This window comes from Terrapene carolina, unplaced genomic scaffold (genome assembly GCF_002925995.2).
Source record: "Terrapene carolina triunguis isolate 2854851 unplaced genomic scaffold, T_m_triunguis-2.0 Scaffold85, whole genome shotgun sequence".
Taxonomy (NCBI): domain Eukaryota; kingdom Metazoa; phylum Chordata; order Testudines; family Emydidae; genus Terrapene; species Terrapene triunguis.
In genome coordinates, this window is record NW_020664436.1 from 24096938 (window position 1) to 24117849 (window position 20912).

At 42.3% G+C, this 20912-nt stretch overlaps 1 protein-coding gene across 2 annotated transcripts in view; it reads right to left on the minus strand.

The window, feature by feature from the left end:
* NUP133 (nucleoporin 133) overlaps window positions 1-13590 on the minus strand; it is a 59131-nt gene extending 45541 nt beyond the window's left edge. For both annotated transcript variants that reach the window (XM_024213812.3, XM_024213811.3), the window contains exons 1-5: window positions 13328-13590; window positions 10273-10391; window positions 8618-8721; window positions 6676-6783; window positions 1617-1748 (exon numbers count right to left, since the gene is read on the minus strand). In XM_024213812.3, the coding sequence (XP_024069580.2) occupies window positions 1617-1748; window positions 6676-6783; window positions 8618-8721; window positions 10273-10391; window positions 13328-13500 (636 nt within the window). In that variant the 5' untranslated portion in view covers window positions 13501-13590. The remainder of the gene's footprint in view (window positions 1-1616; window positions 1749-6675; window positions 6784-8617; window positions 8722-10272; window positions 10392-13327) is intronic.
* Window positions 13591-20912: the final 7322 nt, after the last annotated feature.

Consider the following 20912-nt stretch of genomic DNA (forward strand, 5'->3'; position numbering starts at 1 on the left):
GGGGAAAACTTTACTTGGTTAAAAATGTCAGCTTTTCAATAGGCCATGCTCTTTACCTGGAAATTATAAGACATTACATAAAAACTGAAATGTATCAGATGTTTTAACAACTATTTATAGTTCTTCCAAGGCTTAAATTATGACATATAGCACACAATGTGTGTGTTAAGTTACTCATGTTTAAATTAATATTTTACCACATTTTTTGAAAAACTGTTTTACTGATCAGAAAAATAGTCCACCTTTAATGAACATTTTTACCAACTATTATTTGTGAACTTAATGCTCATTTTCATAATCTTCTTATTAGGAACTGCTCTGCTCCATAACAAAAAATTCTTTCCAAGGGTAGTTTGCTGTTTTCACTGAAGTGCCCTGACCTATGTAGGACACATCACAACTAACTGCATAAGAAAATATCCATCAGACTATGTTGTGAGACTTATTTCGGTATCTTTTAAAAATGATTTTGGCAACAGTGAATATAGTTTTTGTAAAAGATGCCAGATTGTTTGTAAAAGGAAATGCAGCACTATTTGGCAATAATAGTGGAGAGGACAGGGACAGGCTCACCTCTTGTGCAAAGTCATTGACTTCAATGGTGTTACATGGGAGATGAATATAGCCCATACTGTGAAAAACACATTACTTAGAAGTATTGAAAGAAGTCTGTATCAAGCAAATATTAAACTGGAGTTCAACAATGATTAATCTTCTAAACACTGCACAAGATTTATCCTATGGAATTACATTTCAGTCAACAAAAATTGCAAAGCTAAAATTCCATGTAATGTTTTCAAACGAATGTTTACACTTCTCAAAATGCTGTAGTATAGTTCCATTTGAACTTTTCCCGAGTCTCAGTTTACCAATTTAGCAAATCTAGTGCTTCAAATCTCTGAGATGCCTGCACACACACTTTCAATTGCTTTCATTTTCTGACAGATGCTTAATTCTTTTATTAGACTTTTTAAGTTAAACAAGCAACAGATGTGTTGTTTTGGGATGTTTTAATACTCACTGCTAATCAAAAATGTTACATATAAATATACTAATTCTGCCCTAAAGGGAAAATCATTTTATTTAAATTAGACTTCGGATGTGCTAGGTTTTAGAAGTTGCAAAATGCAGGTAAAAGTTATCCAACAGGGTCAATCTGCTGACATCTGAAACACTTATGTGTAATTGTTCACTTAGTTAAGTGAAAAAAATTCACAATTCCTTAGTAAACATAACAGGTTAAAAAAGAGAATATAAGTAGTCCTACCACCATTTTATCTTTCCAGTTTACTCCTTTTACAACTAATTTCTGAACTGGGATTTATAAAAATATATATATACAGTTTAACAAGCTCATGCACAAAATAATTCTCTGTTCGTGTTTGTCATATTCTGGAACTTTTGGGAGGAAAGGGATCTTGCTCTCACTCATGGTGGTATCGCCTCTCTGTCAGTTCTGTGAAGTTATCCATAATGAAGTCACATAGTTCACTCTGCAACTGTTTAGTTTATTAAAGTTCCTAAGGGTTTAGGACTTGATGCTCCAAATACTCTTTCCTGTTTCTAAGTTAGCAATCAAATTAATACTTTTGATGTAAACAAAATTTGTACTATACCTTTACAGCTGTTAGAAAACTGCACAGAGAGCCTCTAAAGTCTGTAAAAGTCTCCGTATAGGAACCTTCATGCACAAGACTGGGCCAATAACGTACAAACCCTTCGCTGGTGGCAACCATTGCTGACAGAGACTTGAAATTACAGAAAAATAGTCAACACATGATACAGATGGACTATAAGAAGGATGAAACTTTTTATTTGAATAATATTAATCTCTTGAGTGTCCCAGAGGTTAAGTGGGTAAAAACACAAAATTGGTAAACATATACATACATACACACAGAACTAAAGCGCATTCAGGGGAGGAGGAGGAGGATTATGTAAAAATGGAAACTTCTAACTCAACAGATGTATATACTGAGTCATGTCTGCTTGTCTTACTGACAAAAATAATGTTTACTACTTTTTACTGCTGATCATGTAGCAGGGCCAATATAGCTATGGAGTGCAAGTGAGATTTGTTGCTATAAGAACCAGCAAAGGACTTAAGTTCCAGATGCAAAATCTTTGTTACTGGTCATGACGTGTGACCCCAAAAACTCAGCTTGACTAATATCCAACGTCAACTGGCGAGGCTGACAGTTAGAGAAAAAAATCTCTTTACCTGTAAACCAAAAGAAATTGTTTTGGAGCCATTAAGAGAAACATAAAACTCTACAATGCCTTTTCTTACAAATGTATTCTTTAGAGAATAAGCACACAAACTCTCAAATGTTTCTATCAGGACGTTTTGGGTGAAGAGTTCTTCACTCTAGGATTCACTCTCCCTGGAGATTCACCCAACGCCAAGTACAAAGACTGGTGCAAGTGCCTTTATCCAAGTAAAGATCTGGACAGGAAGCACTATGTCTCATCAACTGATTGCCCCAAAATCACAAAATAATAAGAACATAATAATGGCTGTAATGGGTCAGACCAATGGTCCATCTAGCCCACTATCCTATCTTCTATCAATAGCCAGTGCCAGATACTTCAGAGAGAATTAACTGAACAGGGCAATTATCAAGTGATTCATCCCCCGTTGTCCAATCCCAGTTTATAGCAGTTGGAGATTAAGGGCCATGGGGTTACATCTCTGACCATCTTGGCTAATAGCCATTGATGAACCTATTCTCCATGAATTTATCTAATTCTTTTGTAACCCATTTACACTTTTGGCCTTCACAACATCTCCGGGAAGGAGTTCCACAGGCTGACTGCATGTTGTGTGAAGTACTTCTTCCTTATGTTTGTTTTAAACCTGCTGTATATTAATTTATTTGTATCACCCCTGGTTCTTGTGTTACATGAAAGGATAAATAACACTTCCTCCACACCATTAATGATTTTAGAGACCTCTATCACATCCCACCCGTCGGTTGTCTCTTTTCTGAGCTGAATAGTTGGTCTTTTTAATCTCCCCATCATATGGAAGTTGTTCCATACTCCAATCATTTTTGTAGCCCTTCTCTTTACTTATTCCAATTTTAATATATCTTTTTTGAGATGTGGCAACCAGAACTGCATGCAGTACTCAAGGAGTGGCCATACAATGGATTTACATAGTGGCATTAAGATATTTTCTTATTATCTATTCCCTTCCAAATGGCTCCTAACACTGTTAAGCTTTTTTGACAGTCACTGCACATTGAGCGGATGTTTTCGGAGAACTATCTAAGATGACTCCAAGATCTCTTTCTTAAGTGGCAACAGCTGATTTAGACCCCATCATTTTGTGTGTATAGTTGGGGTTATGTTTTCCAATGTGCATTACTTTGCATTTATCAACATTAAATTTCATCTGCCATTTTGTTGCCTAGTCATCCAGTTCTGTGAGATCCCTTAGAAACTCTTTGCAATCATCTTTGGACTTAACAATCGAGTAATTTTGTATCAGCTGCAAACTCTGCCACCTCACTGTTTCCCCATTTTTCCAAATCATTTATAAATATGTTGTACAGCACTTGTCCCAGTACAGATCTTTGGGGGACCCTGCTATTTACCTCTCTCCACTGTGAAACCTAACCATTTACTCCTACCCTTTCCTTCCTACCTTTTAACCAGTTACTGATCCATGAGAGGTCATTCCCTCTTCTCCCATTACTGCTTACTTTGCTTAAGAGCCTTTGGTGAGGAACCTTGTCAAAGGCTTTCTGAAAATCCAAGTACACTATACCTAACTCAATCATCCTTGTCCAGATGTTTGTTGACAACCTCAAAAAATTCTAATAGATTGATGAAGCATGATTTGCCTATACAAAAGCCATGTTGACTCTTCCCCAACACTGTTTATCTCTGCACCTGATAATTCTATTCTTTACTATAGTGTCAACCTATTTGCCTGGTACTGAAGTTAGGCTTACTGGCCTGTAATTGCCAGGATTGTCTCTGGAGCCTTTTTTTAAAAAATGGCTGTTACATTAGCTATCTTCCAGTCATCTGGTACAGAGGCTGATTTAAGCAACAGGCTACATACCACAGTTAGTAGTTCTGCAATTTCATATTTGAGCTCCTTCAGAACTCTTGGGTGAATATTTGTTCCAAAACTTCCTTTACTGACACCTCAATCTGGGACATTTCCTCAGATCTGTCATCTAAAAGAATGGCTCAGGTGTGGGAATCTCCCACACATCCTCTGCAGTGAAGACCAATGCAAAGAATTCATTTCTGCAATGGCCTTGTCTTCCTTGAGTCCTCCTTTACCACCTTGATCATCCAGTGGACCCACTGATTGTTTGGCAGGCTTCCTGCTTCTAATGTACTTACAAACATTTTTGCTGTTAGTTTTTGTGTCTTTTGCTAGTTGCTCTTCAAATTCCTTTTTGGCATGCCTAATTATACTTTTGCACTTGACTTGCCAGAGTTTTTGCTCTTTTCTATTTTTCTCACTAGGATTTGACTTCCAAAGTTTTTAAAGGATACCTTTTTGCCTCTAAATGCCTCTTTTACTCTGTTTAACCGTGGTGGCATTTTTCTGGTCCTCTTACTGTTTTGTTGTAATTTGGAGTATACAAGACGTTTTACTCTTGTGACTATTCCTTTTAATTTCCAATTAAATAGCTTCCTCATTTTTGTGTAGTTCCCCTTTTTGAAGTTAAATGCTACTGTGGTGGGTTTCTTTAGTATTTTCCTCCACTACAAGGATGTTAAATTTAATTACATTATGGTCACTATTACCGAGCAGTTCAATTATATTTAAAAATTTTACAGTAATTTATTTTGTAATGTTGTAATTTAAGAGGTCATTGAGCTATTCCTTTGACCCAACCTCTTGCAGTTTTCCCACCACTAATATTCCCCTTACAGCCTTACTACTGTGGTCCACAAAGCAATGATGTCTTTGCAAAACATACCCAGCTAAGGAAAGATGAATTTAATAATTTAGGCTTTCGCATGTTCTCACCTCTCATACTACTTCTACCATGATTAAACAGTGGCAAGAGTTAAAGGGGTCAAGTTTGGGGGGAGGGGTGTGACAGCAAAATGCTACTACCTCTTTTCACCACCTAGAAATTCAAGATGATGCCAGGATGGATGGCTTCTTCCCTTCAAGGACTAGCTGCTGATCTGACCCTCACTGAAAAGCTCTGGGTGCACTGAATGAATGCTGTGTACAACCTGAAACTGAAAATGAAAACTGGCCACTATCTCATGTTCTTTGTGAACGGTAGTTACACACAATATAGTGCACAACAGTGCAATATAGTGTATACCGAGTTGATCCTGGGTTCTCATCCTCGCACAGTGCAAGAGGTATTTAGCAAAGCAGCAGGCCCAGGAAGGCAAATCACCTATTTCTTCCAGTGTTGGATGGCATTCATAATGAAACTTAGGCAAAAAAACAGTTTTCATTTGCAGGCAGTCCACACACCCAGAATGAAAACAAAAATAATGCATAACTTTTTCAGGAAGCACTATGTTCAAATTTCACTTGTCTGGACTAAAGTTTCGGGCGTCCCACTGCTGAATGATGGTATTTTCCCTAGTCTGATTTTTAAAAAAAAATTTTAATTAATCCTTTAAGAACTGCAATATAAGAAGTTTCTAATTACTACATTTAATTACCAAAAAAAGAATAATTATTTTAAAACTGTCTTAAGTATATTAAACGTGAGCCTGCTATCTTGACAGTGATGTAGTTTATAACTAGGCTTGGCAGATTTCATTTCTTTTCCCTAACTTTAAAAATAAAAATCAATAAAAATGTTGATTATTTTTACAGTTGTGGGGAGTAGGGCTGAGGCTAGGGTTAGGGCAGTGCTGACAGCAGGGCGCTGCCTGTGCAGCCAATGGGAGGGCCAATGGAAGAGCAGAGATCCCCAGCCAGGACAGCAAAGATGACAAGGAGCCCCAAGCCACAGGGGACACCACCCCACTGCCGAACAGTTCCTGCCTGAGGATGGCTCCCACACTCCTGGCTTGTGAGTGAGTGGGACTGTGACAGCAGAGCTGCAGAGAGATCCCTACATGGCCATTGACACCAGATCGCTACAGGCACAAGGAGCAGGGAAGGCTGTCATCCTGGTGGAGCAAAGCAGAGACCACCCAGCACTCCCAGCTGGTGAGTGAGAGTCCATGACAGCAGGGCTACAGAGGGCTCCCTGCACTGGCACATAAGCCATTCAGCAGTGGGGTGGCCATTCCTGCAACCAGGGACCCTTCCTCTTCCTCACAGTCCTGGACAGAGATCTCTGCTCTGCCCTTCCAAGACTGCAGCCTCCCCCTGCACCTTGGGTGCAGGGATCAGAGGTCACCAACCCAGAGGCAGCACAGGGAGCCCTCTGCAGCTTCACTGCCACAGACCGACCCACTCACTCCCGTGACAGCAGGGCTGCAGAGGACTCCCTCCAGGGCCACAGGGCTGGTGACACCAGATCCCTATAGGCACACTGACAGTTACCGACCACTGGTTTTTCGTCAATTTCAGCGTGTCAACAGAAATCGATGTTTATTGACAGTTATCGATTAAAACTGAATCCTGCCAAGCCTAATTATAACACAGGGAATGCAGTTTCCAAATGAATGAATGACAAAGAAGGATATTCATAGATTTTTTTAAAAAATTGTTAAGTTGCTTACTTGTAGAGAAGGTACTTCACTTGAGGTACTGAGGCAGGATATAGCTGCCAAGCTAGAACTCCACTGGAAATCACTGGATGGCAACTGTAGTTCCTTGCATACAGATAACTACAACGAGGTATAAAGAGACACTATTATAAACATGCCTCAGACAAAGTCATTTGTATATCCATTTTACAAATTCTACTAATCTTTGTTCTGACAGTAGGTACTAAGGTAAAGGCAAATAATTAAATTACTCAAATTACATGAAACTACAGCAAAGGGTTTTAGAGAGGATTATCAGAGTACAGTCATATTTGTGTTAAATAAATACCCAGGCATGCTTCATTCCCATCCTAATGACAAATACAGGAACTCTAGATTCCAGTCTTCTGTCAACCAGACAGCAATTTGTGTCTGCCAACAAGCAGGCAATTGTTTCACTGAACTTATTTATTTATTAAAATGTCTTAAATGTGATTTATAATGCCAACCATTTTTCAGATGATGCTCCCTCAGCACTTGGAGAAATTCTTCAGGAGGTGAAGGCTGGAGAAGATACAACAGCCCCAGCTTGGCAGTAGTATGAGGCTTCTCAGATAACCCATTGTTAAAGAACATAAATTCACCCCACCTTTACCCCCAATTAAAAAAAACCATACAACTAACAACCTGGGCCAATCATTAGGTTCATCTGCACGTATGTCATTACCATGTCCCCAACCCTTCATTTGCTCTTGAGTCTTTTAGATTGAAAGCTCTAGAGTACAGACTATATCACTATCTGCTTCTACAGCACCCAGCACAATGGAGCCCTAATCCTGGTTGGAGGGGAGGGTTTGGGTGCTACTGGAATAAAAATTGTAAATAATAGAACTACTTTTTATTTTGCACTAATATGGGTTTACCAATCAGAACAATACTGTTAATATATCAAGCACTCTCTTTTAAAAAATGTAACCTCTGAATTTTGACCCAATTTTCTGCTTTTAAACTATCTTAAGTTCTAACATTAGGTCCCCATATGGAGTGTCACAAATGCCATTTTTAGCAGGATTGCCATAACCAGCTGATAGCTCAGAAATGTATTTACACATTATTTTCAAATACAATTCACAAATTACACAGGGTAAGAGTGCTTCTCAACACTACACTGGACGAAGCAGGTTTCTTTGAAGCCTTTTAGCCGGAACACTGGTTATACATTTTCAAATACAAGATGGTAAAATCATCCAAAGAAATGTGCTTGAGAAAATTATGACTGTTGAATAGGGAAGGAAAATGTATCGGTAAAATCAGCACAGCTGCACCTGTCACTCTGTACAACTCTCACAGTATAATGTCCACAATACCAAAGAATACACGCTGCATTTGACTGAGGAGGAGAGACATATTCCCTATCATCAAGAGAGACTGGAGAATGCGTCTCTATTCCTTGTTGTTATAACAACTACAGGCTCCTACAGATGTTAACTGCTATGCACTGAAGTGTTTTTTGGTGCATAGGTAAAAATATTTTCTTGACAAAAGAAAATTAATCAAAACATCCACTCACAATACAAGAGGCTTATACAGATTCATTTCTCATGGCACACGTTGAAGAGCAGGCACAGGATTATCAAAACCAATCTTAATATATTAGCTAATTTCAAAAAACGTTATTTAAAATCACTAGAGTGCATCTGCCTTGAGAGACACCTATTAAATAAAAAAAAACCCAATACAATGTTAAGGTTGCATAGAGAGAAAATACAAGAGTTAAGTTCTAACAGCAAGCTTTCACCTTTCTTATGGAGTTGCTACCACCAATTCATACAAACCCATTCATCTTTTTCATGTGAGTTATGGGTCTCAGTTTGTTAACTATCCCTTGGGTCAAACTACAGAATTGAAAGACTTGCTCGATTAGCGTAACACATACACACCCACTTTTTCATCATCATTTTGACAGCCCATTTACCTTAGCAACTGGTGATTGACCAATCTTCCAAATAATCAGCCTCTCTTTGTAGACTAGCCAGGCCCATCCACTTTCATCTACCTGCACGCTTAACGGGTCATCAGCTACATCCAAAAAGACCATATAAAATTTCATGAAGTAATAAGACTTCTAAAACACTGTAGAATAATCTTTAAACTACCAAATCTTTATTTTGGTAGGAAAAGAGGAAACTTTTTTCTAATAGATCCAATGCCACATGAAAAATTCTATGTCCTTTAGATAATTAAATGCAAGACACTCATTTACCAAATATTGTTTAAAATACATTTCAATGTAACATACATTTCTCTCACAAAAGTTGAAAGTAAGTCATGCCAAGAAAATGACCCATTTACATTTTATTTACATCTTATTAGATAAGAATTGAGAGCAGCATAATCACTGAGGAAATTACTTAAAGTTATTGCAGATATAATGTAACCCTAAAACAGTGAACCATTATAAAAAAGAAACAGCAATGTAGAGAAAAATCTCTGAAGAGAGATTCTTGGTTTCAAGGCAAAGCCCATTTTCCTGGATTTTTGGAGAATGATAAGAAGATAATAACGAGTAGCTTTTTCTATTTATCTGCTGGTTTTATATCATTATGTGGGGTTGGGTTAAATCAAGCTGATGTATTAGTGTTTTAACAGTTTGGATTATGTGTTCTTAAAGAACTATTAAAGCACCTAAAGTTTGAGACAGGTACAAAATAAATGAAAAAGATAAAAAACAGACATATACACAACTTGATTTCTTTACTCAATCCTTTGGATCTGACACACACAATCCCCCTTTAGACACTATTTTAGGCATTTTTAATATGCCTCTAACTGTATTATCTAGGTACCAAATTCAAAATTGGGACTCTCATTAACTTTGTCCATAAAGGATCCAGCTTCTTCATCATTCCTAGATTCAGCTATTTATATTTGGAAGAGATTCTTTTATATTAGTTCAGCCTTTGTTATTGAGGTATGACTTTTTCATAAAGTTTTGCATTGAACTCTCAAAACAGACCAGTTTTAGCTCGTTCTAATCATTTCCAGTAGTGTGGTTCCCAAGTCTTGAATTTTAGAAGCCATTTGGATTTGTTATTGTTTTGAAGGTAAAAAATCTGGATCAATGGATACAGTCCAATTATGTATAAAAATATAGAATTGTGAACACATTCTATGCACCTATTCAGCACGACTGACGGCATCAACCAACAAGTGCAAAACAAGAAACAATTAAGGACGGTTGTCCTTTTTTAACTTAGGATTTTGAAGGTACTTGTTTTGCTTGGTCTGTATGATACTCTCAGATATTACAAATAAAACAAAAATAAAACAAAAATATAATGAAATAGTTCTGCTTTTCACAAGAAGTCTGTTACTGAATTAATTGATATCCAGATGACTGACATTTGAAAGAAAGTAGTTGAGTTGTTCTGGTCATAAACAGTTACAGTTTTACATGTTTTGAAGCTTACAAATGCTCAAACAAGTGACTTACTGTATGCAATTAAAAAGAGGTGCTATCTTCTCCTCCTCCTCACTCAAAAATCAACTATTTAAAAGTATAAAAAGATTACCATTTTTCCTTTATCTAATCCAATTCCCATGTGGAGAAAAGGGAAATGCAAACCTTACCATCAGCCTTTCTTAGGGCCTCCATAACCTTAACAGGGAGAGAGGATCCAAAACTCTTAACATCATAGTTGATAGTCTCACTGGCTGAAGGATGTTGTATGACTCTTGTGGGTGTTGCTCTAAAAAAAAAAAAAAAGTACGCACCAGCTGTGATTAATTTTCTACTATGTCTCCTGCAATTTTAATATATAATATTTATTTCATTTTTAATTGTTTAAAAGATAGATTTGATTAAATGGCCAGGTTTGTGAAAAAGGGGCACAAATGCATATCTTTGGGAACACTCAAGACAAGTCAGTATATTAGGTTTCCCTTGTCGTATTAATTTAGATGGAATAAATGGACCAAAGGTGTTAACATAACCCAGTCACAATCCAACAATAAACAGTGTTAAACAAAGGCTATGTTTACACTACACAGCTTTTAGCGACATGGCTGTGTCGCTACAGCCGTGCTGCTAAGTCATGCAGTGTAGCCACTGCTTGTCAGCTTTCCTGCCGACAACGTGCTATTCACACTGGCGCTTGTCACGGCAAAACTTTTAGCTGGAAAGAGTTTTAGAAGGAAAAAAAAATACTTTGTGAGTCTCTTAGATGGTATTAAAAATGGTAATATCTGTCCTGTTGGGTAAAAGAGAAGAAGTTGGTTGGTACGAGCTGTAGCTGTTGCTGCTGTTAAAAATGTAAAACTCCTTTTGGGGAAATGAAAATAAGTTACTTGAGATGGGCTGGAACTGATGTTATTCTGCTGCTGTAAAAGTCAGACCCCGTTTTATCTCAGGTGGTGTCGGAGATATAGCTTGAGCTGGTAGGGGATAGCAATATCACCTGGATCGCTCCCCCTCTGACCCCATCTGGTCAGGACATCCCACAGGATTAGGACAAAGAAGGCCTGGGTCCTAGGAGACAGTGGAGTTGACAGCCATGAGGGTGCAGCTCACTCCAGTAGCCACAGTCTAATCTTTGCTCTGTATTTTCCCCCCCAAAGACTCTCTCTTAAGGACCCAAAAAGGGTGTGAAGGTGAAATAGCTCATACCCCTCACTATTTTGTCCACCAATTAGGCCTAATATCTGACACACCAATTTTGGTACATTAATTTCCAGCTCCACATCTGTTTTTAACAAGCATAATTTCAACAGATTATGTCAATGCAGACTTTTTGGTTTAGACTAATCTAGTTTCTCTGTCCGGTTTTCTTGCATCTACTCCCATCAACATTTGTTATTATAGGTCAGGTATGGGCAACCTTTGGCATGTGGCCCATCAGGGTAAGCCCCTGGTGGGCCGGGCCGGTTTGTTTACCTGCCGCATCCGCAGGTTCGGCCGATCGCAGCTCTCACTGGCCATGGTTTGCTGCTCCAGGCCAATGGGGGCTGCGGGAAGCGGTGTGGGCCGAGGGATGTGCTGGCCGCCCTTCCTGCAGCCCCCATTGACCTGGGACGGCGAACCGCAGCCAGTGGGAGCTGCTATCGGCCGAACCTGCAGATGCAACAGGTAAACAAATTGGCCCAGCCCACCAGGGGCTTTTCCTGATGGGCCACGTACCAAAGGTTGCCAATCCCTGTTATAGGTTAGTGTGACATTTTATGAACTTGCACTTTTTACCGTAAAACTCTAAATTATGGTAAATTTGTAGACTCAATTATCACAGCTCCTTCTAGAAAGTTGTTGGGTTGCTATTAGATTCCTTTCCACTCTAATTGACTTCTTTACAAATTTTCCCTGCTTCTCAGCAGAGTGCCCTTTCCTTGCCAACAAGCCGGAAAACACTGCAATGGCATCTTTCAATCAGAAAGAATGAAAGACTATCTCTGTGACCCAAACCTGAAACCAAGGTCAGAAAATGAGAATGGGCTGCCATGCTAAACAGGCTGAAAGTTCAGTCTAGCAATCCTCCAGGGCTGAAAATGTCATCTGAGCAACACTTGTCAGTCTCAAGAACAAATGACTACTTTTGAGATTGAATTCTAAAGTGTCATATAACTGTTCTGGATTTATAACACTTCTGACCTATGTGGGATAGGGAACAATGTAAGTTTTTTTGGACAGTGATTTTTTTAAATGCATGGAAACTTTGACAACCAGAGGCCCAAAAACTAAAAAGGTACAATTGACAATCATTCTAGACATAAAATGAATGGAAATCATCATATGCTAGGCTTCAGTTCATGTTACTTTCAGGGTTACTACTAGCAGCCACAAGATTACGCAAGACCTAACAAAGACCTGTGCCCCATAATCTTAGAAATGTCAAACAGAAAATGAACACTATAATGAGCTAAAGGAAACACTGTTTATCTGAATTATCGCAGCATTAGGAGCCTTAGGCGTGCATAGGAGCTCACTGTGTAGCTGCTGTATGAACACAGAACAAAAAAACAATCCTTGCCCCAAAGTGCTTACAATCTAAGTGGGCAGACATCATGCTTACATCACCAACATTAGGAATGGGGCGTCCTCTGCACAACGCCACAAAGGAATTGGGTAATGCACAAACCCCTGGGTGATCAATCATATTACTTGAACCACAGTCTAGGCCCCTATACTCATGAAATAAACCATACAAGTTTCTGAAGAGCACTGCAATATTAAAGCACACTTACAGAATGAGCAAGAGAACCAAAATGCAGATGACCACATCAAAATTACACTGGATTTACAAATCCCACCTCCCCCACTGGGGCATTTCCGTTGTGAATGGTGGGGGTGGGGGGGGGGCGCTGCAGACTGTTAATTTAAACAACACCAATTAAGTTTCCAGCCCTTTGCAAGGAAGGGATGATTTGACGCAGGGACGGCTTCCCGAGCCGGCAGGCAGCTCAGTGCCTCTGGCCGCGGCTCTCCTAGGCAGCAGCCCCGCGCAGTTACACCGGACAGCGCTGACATGCCACGAGCAGCCGGGTCACTCTCACTCCCGGTTGAGCTGGGCAGCGCCGGGGGACAGGGGCGGCAGCTCTGGGGGGACAAACAAGTCGCGGCCCCCGAGAACCCCTAAGCCCCGCTCTGGAGCACTAAGACCCAGCCCAGAACCCACCGCCCCCGCCGGGAACTCACCGCGCCGACAGGGAGCCGCTCCTCCTCCCCACCGGGGAGAACAGCCCCGGGGAGCCGGCCGCCGCCAGGCTCTTCCTGCCGCCCGCCCGGGGAACGGAGACTGCGGCGGCCCCGAGGGGCCTACGGGCCGGTCCGCCCGGGGTGCGCGGGGAGCCGGGGGCGGTGGGGAACATGGTAAGAGGTGCAGGGAGGGAGTTGGCGCGAGCTCAGCAGCGCGTGGCTACCAACTGCCGGTGCCGGGCCTCGCGCGCGCCGCCAACGTACGCGAGCCACACGCTCAGCTCCGGGCGTCACAACTGCCTACGTCACACTCCCGGCCCCGCTCCCCGAGAGAGGGAGGAGTCAGCTGGGGCCCAGGCGCGCGCCTCCGGCTGCAGGCGCGGGGAGTGGAAAGGCGGCTGCGCCGGGGTAATACCTCGCGCTGCAGGGAGGCCGGGCTGGGACGCGGGCAGCGGGCCCGGGGCACCAGCGACCTCGCTGCCTCCGAGCCGGGACTCATGCTTGGCCGGGCTGTCGCTAGCCAGTTAAGCGCCGTTAGCGCAAGCAGGGGGCTGGACAGGGGTCCCGAGTGCCTCCACTCAGCAGCCTGACAGCGTCCGGGCAGAGCGCTGCAGGGAGGCGGATTGCAGAGCTTCCCGCACCGCACGGGGGCAGTGGCGGTGCCTCCAGAGCCAGGTGATCCCCATAACAAGATAGAGGGACTGAACTCTTGTGGGGGAAGCCCCTACACAGCCTGTGCTACCAAGTCTCCAGGATTGTCCTGGAGTCTCCAGGAATTAAAGATTATGTCATGTGATGAAACCTCCAGGAATATGTCCAACCAAAGTTGGTAACCCTACCTGTGGCACAGCCAGCTCCAACTGTTGGATGGTCTCAGCGGGAAGGAGCGTTCTCTGTCCATGGCCCACAGGAGTGCTGACTGGGCTGGGGGCGTGGAACTGAGCTCCATGCCTTGTAGGTTTTCCATCTCAGACTCGCTCAGTCCATCAGCATCCTCGTCTGGGCTTGGATTAAACCTTGGGCCAGATTTAGGGGCAGGCAACCGCCTGGGGGGTGCTGGGTTTGGGGTGTTGTTTTTGTTAGCGACAAAAGGGAAAACAGCATGTTTGAAGTAGCGTGTTTCAGGTATTCCATACATGGATTCATTTTTCACTAACCTCCTAGAATGTTTTGGATCTTTGTAGAATTTCGTGGAACCTTCCAGACTTTCTGAGAACTACATTTAACATCAAACTCATGAAATGGGCTACAAAATGCAATAAAAAATAAGGTAGTCAAAAGTTTAACAAATGGCAGGGGTGGGGAGAACTGAAGCTGTTCCTTGCCTGGGGCACCATTTGGTCTAGGGCCAGCCCTGGTGTCAGGCATGAGGTTTGCCCAACCCCCTTTCATTCTGAGTGAATGGAAAGAAGGCAGAGATTTCCCTACACCCCTTCTGAATTTCCCCATCATCCACCCAGAGGTCAACTGGTTACATGCAGTGTTGCCTATTTAGTCTGTTGGAAATTTGACTTAAAATTGAAACATTAATACAGACTTTAAGAGCATATATAGTATATGATAAAATACTGAAAAAGAATAGTAGGTTTGAAAAGTATGAACAAAGATTAGCTTCTCAGACAGCTGGGTTGGGGTTTTTTTTGAGACAATGTTGACACATTCATTTTGGTGATGTTGGCCAACCTAATAATTTCAAGTTATGATTTGTAAGCAAGGTCTGAATGAGCCGGAAAGTGGCGGGGAAAGGCTTCAGGACTAGACTATTTACATGACCACACCTACTCTGCCTAGGTATCCAGCAGAGCTGTGTTGCCTAAGTGATCAATTTTGGCTGGTGTTGAGTTACAAATCACTGTAGTATTGAATGCAGGAGTAATGAAATGTTATCCTTATTGTATGAGTAAAGGGCAGCAGAACTGTACTTAGCTTGTCCTGAGTGAGGGGAGGTCATACTCAGTGCTTAATTTGTGCCAGTGTATGCCAGGGCTGGGCCCCAGCATATCTAGGCTTGGCAGTTCATAGCCCTGGGACATCTGGGCTTGCCACATCAGTTATGAAAGTAAAAAAAACTTGCTTGAGCCCTGGCACCTCTTTCATTACAAATTAAGCATTGGTCACTCCCAACTGAACTGCACTCGCTAAGCAGGGGGCTTGGATGCCAGATCCCAGTGACGAGAGAGGATGGGCTCTTCCTAAGAGTCACAGGCACTGTTTGGCCTGCCCCCTCCCCTGTTTAAAGATAGAACTGATTAGGCTCCATAGAGAGTCTTTTGTTTTTTTAAAGTAACCCCAGGGCCGGTGCAAGGAAGTTTCGCGCCCTAGGCGAAACTTCCACCTTGCGCGCCCCCCCCAGCCCTGCAGCAGCTCCCCGCCCCCCCTGCCCTGAGGTGCTCCCCCGCAGCAGCTTCACCCCCCGGGGAGCTGTGCGGCAGCTCCCCACCACAGCTCACCTCTGCTCCGCCTCCTCCCTGAGCACGCCGCCCCTGCTCTAATTCTCCTCCCCTCCCAGGCTTGCGGCGCCAAACAGCTGATTGGCGCTGCAAGCCTAGGAGGCTGGAGAAGTGGAGCGGCGACCGCACGCTTGGGGAGGGGGCGCAGCAGAGATGAGCTGGGGTGGGGAGCTGCCACACGGCTCCCCGGGCTGGGGGTGGGGTGGGGAGCTGCCGCGGGGGGAGGGGTCCCTCAGGGCGGGGGGGGGGAGCTGCCGCAGGGCTCCCCACCCCAGCGCACCTCTACTACACCCCCTCCCCGAGCACGCCGCCCCCGCCGGCAATGACAATAATTGCATGGAGCGGCTGCTGCGCTGGGAGAGGGAGTCTGAGCCACACGTGTCAGCGTGCCGCCAGCAGCCCAGCCCAGCCCAGCCCAGGAACGCTGTAAAAAAAAAAATTGGGAGCACCGCTTTTTGGCACCCCCAAATCTTGGCACCCTAGGCAACCACCTAGTTTGCCTTAATGGTAACACCGGCCCTGAGTAACCCTAGAGCTGAAATCACTGATAATCAGGTCTAAGTGCTTAGACCTGCTGTGGGATAGTATTTCTGTGGAAGAAACAGCCCAGCCTGCACTAGCACTGAGACCTGGGTGGAATCTCAAGAGACTGACTTGCAGATGTCACAGTGGCAGGTGGCATCAGAAGATGACAGCACAGGACCATCGGCAATAGAGCAGTGGAGTGAACAGTGGCACAACAAACAACAGTGGCCAGAGCAAGCAGCTGGAGGAACAAGCCAGATGCCTTCTCCTCCCCGCCCCAGGGTGGGAGGTGGACTCACATGGAAGCACCTCTGAACTCTGGGTCTCCACTGACCAAGGACAACAACTCTGAGTAGGATGCAGTGGAGGGAGAAGGGAGGGCACGTTAAAGGAACGCTTGTTTGTTGGATTATGTTTTAGTGATTTTGCTCCAGAATGCTTGATTTGTGACTGGGAAACATATAAATATACATATCCTAGTAGGCCAAGATTTTTAAAATGCATTATTTGCCAAGATCATTATCTCACATCATCGCTATCTCAAAAGGTCATTATCTTGGAGAGTTTCTGTACTAAATATTTATTACAATATTAATTTGTACATAAGAATGGCGATACTGGGTCAGACCAGTGGTCCATCTAGCCCAGTATCCTGTCTTCCGACAGTGGCCTATGCCAGGTGCTTCAAAAAGAATGAACAGAACAGGCAATCATGGAGTGATCCATCCCCCTGTTGTCCATTCCCAGCTTCTGGCAAACAGAGGCTAGGGACACTCTTTGTTGCATCCCTGCCCATCCTGGCTAATAGCCCTTGATGGACCTATTCTCCATGAACTTATCTAGTTCTTTTTTGAACCCTGTTATAGTTTTAAACTTCAGAAAAGCCCCTGGCAAAAAATTCCACAGGTTGGCTGTGTGTTGTGTGAAGAAGTACTTCCTTTTGTTCGTTTTAAACCTGCTGCTTATTAATTTCATTGGGTGACCCCTGGTACTTGTGTTATGTGAAGAAGTAAATAACATTTCCTTATGCACTTTCTCCACACACGTCAAGATTTTATAGCCCTTTATCATATCCCCTCTTAGTCGTCTCTTTTCCAAGCTGAAAAGTCCCAGTCTTTTTAAATCTCTCCTCATGAAATCTGCTCCATATCCCTAATCATTTTAGTTGACCTTCTCTGTATCTTTTTCAGTTCCAATATATCTTTTTTGAGATGGGGCGACAAGAACTGCACACAGTATTTGAGATGCGGGCATACCATTGATTTATATAGTATAAGTGGAGGAGCTTGGTTTGCCAGAGTGATCAGCAAAGCCAATGCTGACATCCTCTGTGAAAAGGCTGCAAAACACCAAGCCTCTGGACTGCATCGACATGCAGAAAGCCTTATAAGCCAATGACTGTCAAAGCCAAATTTTAGAAGTACTTAATGAGGCTGTTAAGAATGCTGGAGACTCACACAGCTTATCTGAACAAATATGCCTTTCACATCGTACTTTCTATTTAAGCAAGCAATGCTACAAACAAGGCCAATGGTAGGGGCATTGTCACTTGCTAATCCTGAAGTTGGACACTGGTTCTAAACAAGACCAGCAAATGCTCACTCTCTTTCTGCAAGAAACTCAACTGACTGGTTAGAAGCATGCAGTGCAACAGTGAAAGACTCAGCAGTTAAAAAAGTGAAGAACTCTCTGACCACATTCAGAAAATGTGCATACATGACTGATGAATGCACCGATGCAAATGGGCATCAAGAATTAAGTCATTGCTAGGGCCCTACCAAATTCATAGTCTATTTTGGTCAATTTCATGGTCATAGGATTTTAAAAATTGAAATTTCATGATAGATATTTAAATTTGAAATTTCACAGTGTTGTAACTGGGGGGATCCTGACCCAACTCTGAAGGCAGAAGTAAGGATGGCATGGTATGATATTGCCACCCATACTTCCGCACTGCTGCTAGCAGGGTGTTGCTTTCAGAGCTGGGTGCCTGGCCAGCAGCTGCTGCTCTCCAGCCTCCCACCTCTGAAGGCAGTACAGAAGGATGGCAATACTGCGACCCCACTACAATAACCTTGTGAAACTCCCCACAACCCTCATTTGGGTCATACATTTAATGTCTTAGTTATATTCTTTTTTTTAGAAAGAGTCCAAAAGGACTGAACGTCTTGGAAAAAATAGAAGATACACTAGGACTGAAGTTCAAATTAGTCCAACCTGGGAAAACCCGCTGACTTTATCATGAGTGATCCTTGGCAGTTGTCTTAAAATTACTGCAAGCATTATTTTTGGCTTTGGAAAGTATCTACTGAGATGGGACAGATCTAAGTAGTGAGGCTGGTGGACTACTTTTGCTACTTAGTTCAGAGAAGACTATTGCCATTCTCTCTCTTGTAAGTCTACTGTTGAAACCACTTGGGTCATTAAACAATGCCATCCAAGTGCCTGCTCAACAATAGTAGATCTTTGTCCAGTGATAAAAGCTGTACTTGGATCAGAGAGTTATCAATTGAAAATGTACTGGAAGAAGCAAAGACTTCAGAAGTTGATTAATTAAGGCACTTATATTGACTCCTTAAGTGAAGAGGCCAAGAAGTATTTGTTAAGCCATCTGAAAAAGTACACGGACTTGATTCTTACAAATCTACAACAGCAACTTCTGGATTCTACTCAACCTCTATGTAGCTTTTACAGATGCCTATCTTATAAGACAATGACAGTTGAGTGGAGTGAGGCACTACCAGCAATGGGTCTGCTATGTGATCAGGGCAGAATAGAGAATTTGAACACAGAATGAAATATCATACAATGAATGAATGAAGGTTTGACTTCAACTTCTACTTTATCATCACTAGTGGTTCGACCCAATCTTTATGCTAGGTTTCCTGGGATGAAAGAAGTAGGAATTCATCTCTTGCTCCTCAGTCACAACAGCTACAGTTTAAGTTGAGCATTCTTTTTCTTCACGGAATAGAATTTTGTGTTCTGAAAGAAGTCGCCTTCTGCCTGATCATAAACATATCATGAAGGACTGGAAATACCGGACACACAAGAAGCTACTAAAGATGAATGCACTGCATTCGAGAAGTTCATTAATGGAGTTGTGCAAAATTACAGTAAGAAACCAAGAAGGATGTAGCTGTAGTGCTTCACAGTAGGCTTGAGTAGCCAACTTTGTGTGATGATTTTAAAACAGGAGTTAAATCTAATAAAATGATTGTGAAACATTTTTCAGTTTTTACTGTGGTGCCATGCAGCCCGCTTTCACCCTCACGGTCTCACCTCTCATTCCCCTATAAATTCAAACACCTCCCCTAATTTCAACTCCTGGGGAAAACATTGAAAGAAGGGACAGACATAAGTGTCCAAACCCAAAGCACAAGCACATGGCTCTACCCAACACAGACTAATGCAACCAAGGCTGCCAGCAATTGGAAGAAGACTGAGGTATCACTGAGTATCCTATGACTGAGGGGGCAGGTGTTCAGGAGAAAAGTAGGAGATAGCCTGGCCCGCCTGTGACGCTGAGAAAAGCCTAGGGAGGAGGCTGGCTAAAGAGGCTTGGGGCTGTAAGCAAAGAAACTGCCTCCTGTGTTTTATTTCTTCCTTGGGAAAATAGGTCTTTGTATGTTCCTTGTAAATAAACAAGTGGGGGGGGGGAATAAATAAAAAAGTACCTATCCCTCCATCTCACTTTGCTGGGGCAACCTGCAACACCCCAAATTTGACCTGAGTGGATAGGCAAATGGGGTAACAATGTCATAAATAGTCCCTCATCTAGTCTAGTATTGCATCTCCAATAGAGGCCTTTATCAGATCTGCCACAGGAATTATCCACCTTTTTCTTACCTGGGCTCCATGTATGATTTTTCCCAAACTAATCCTCCTCAGATACACCCAAGTCGTTTAGGGTAAGTCCCAGGGTACTTCAAAATAGTTGCTTTGGAAATCAGTGCAGTGGTTTATGGGGCATACATAGCAGCAGTAGATAACAGGTTGCAAGTAACTAAATGAACTCTTTGTAGTGAAAATTAGGCACCCAAGACAACTTGCTAGGAAAGCCTTTGAAGTTAGAAACCATTGGTTCAGAGGAAGGCAAACTAATACTCAGCCCAGTGATGCATGTGCCATATCTCTAAAATTTCCTTTGTTGGGAGCAGTGTAACTTATTTTTGTCCCCAAATTAACTCTGTTCTACACAGATTTGTTTTTACTCACCCTTAATGTTGAAGATGACATTAGAAATAAGGAATCATGAAAGTGAAGTTATAGAAAAAAACATTATAGATGTGCAGTAGCACCTCCATATTAGGTAAAGGTTCAGTTTTTCCATTCAAAGCAGATATTTAACTGCACTGCTTTGTATGAAGAATCCAGATTTGGGGAAAGTACACTTAGAGCATCTACTCTAAAATTGAATTGTCTGGGGATTTTTAACTAAATCTGTTACTCGGTTTATGAGAGAAAATTAATTAAACAGGATTTTAAAGACATTTTTCTTTACTTTTTGCTAACAGCTCGTTTGCGTCAGTCACACTTTTCACAAAATCATTGCTAGCATTTTTCAAACATACCTTCAAAGAAATTAGGTTGCAAATCAGCAAAGCTAT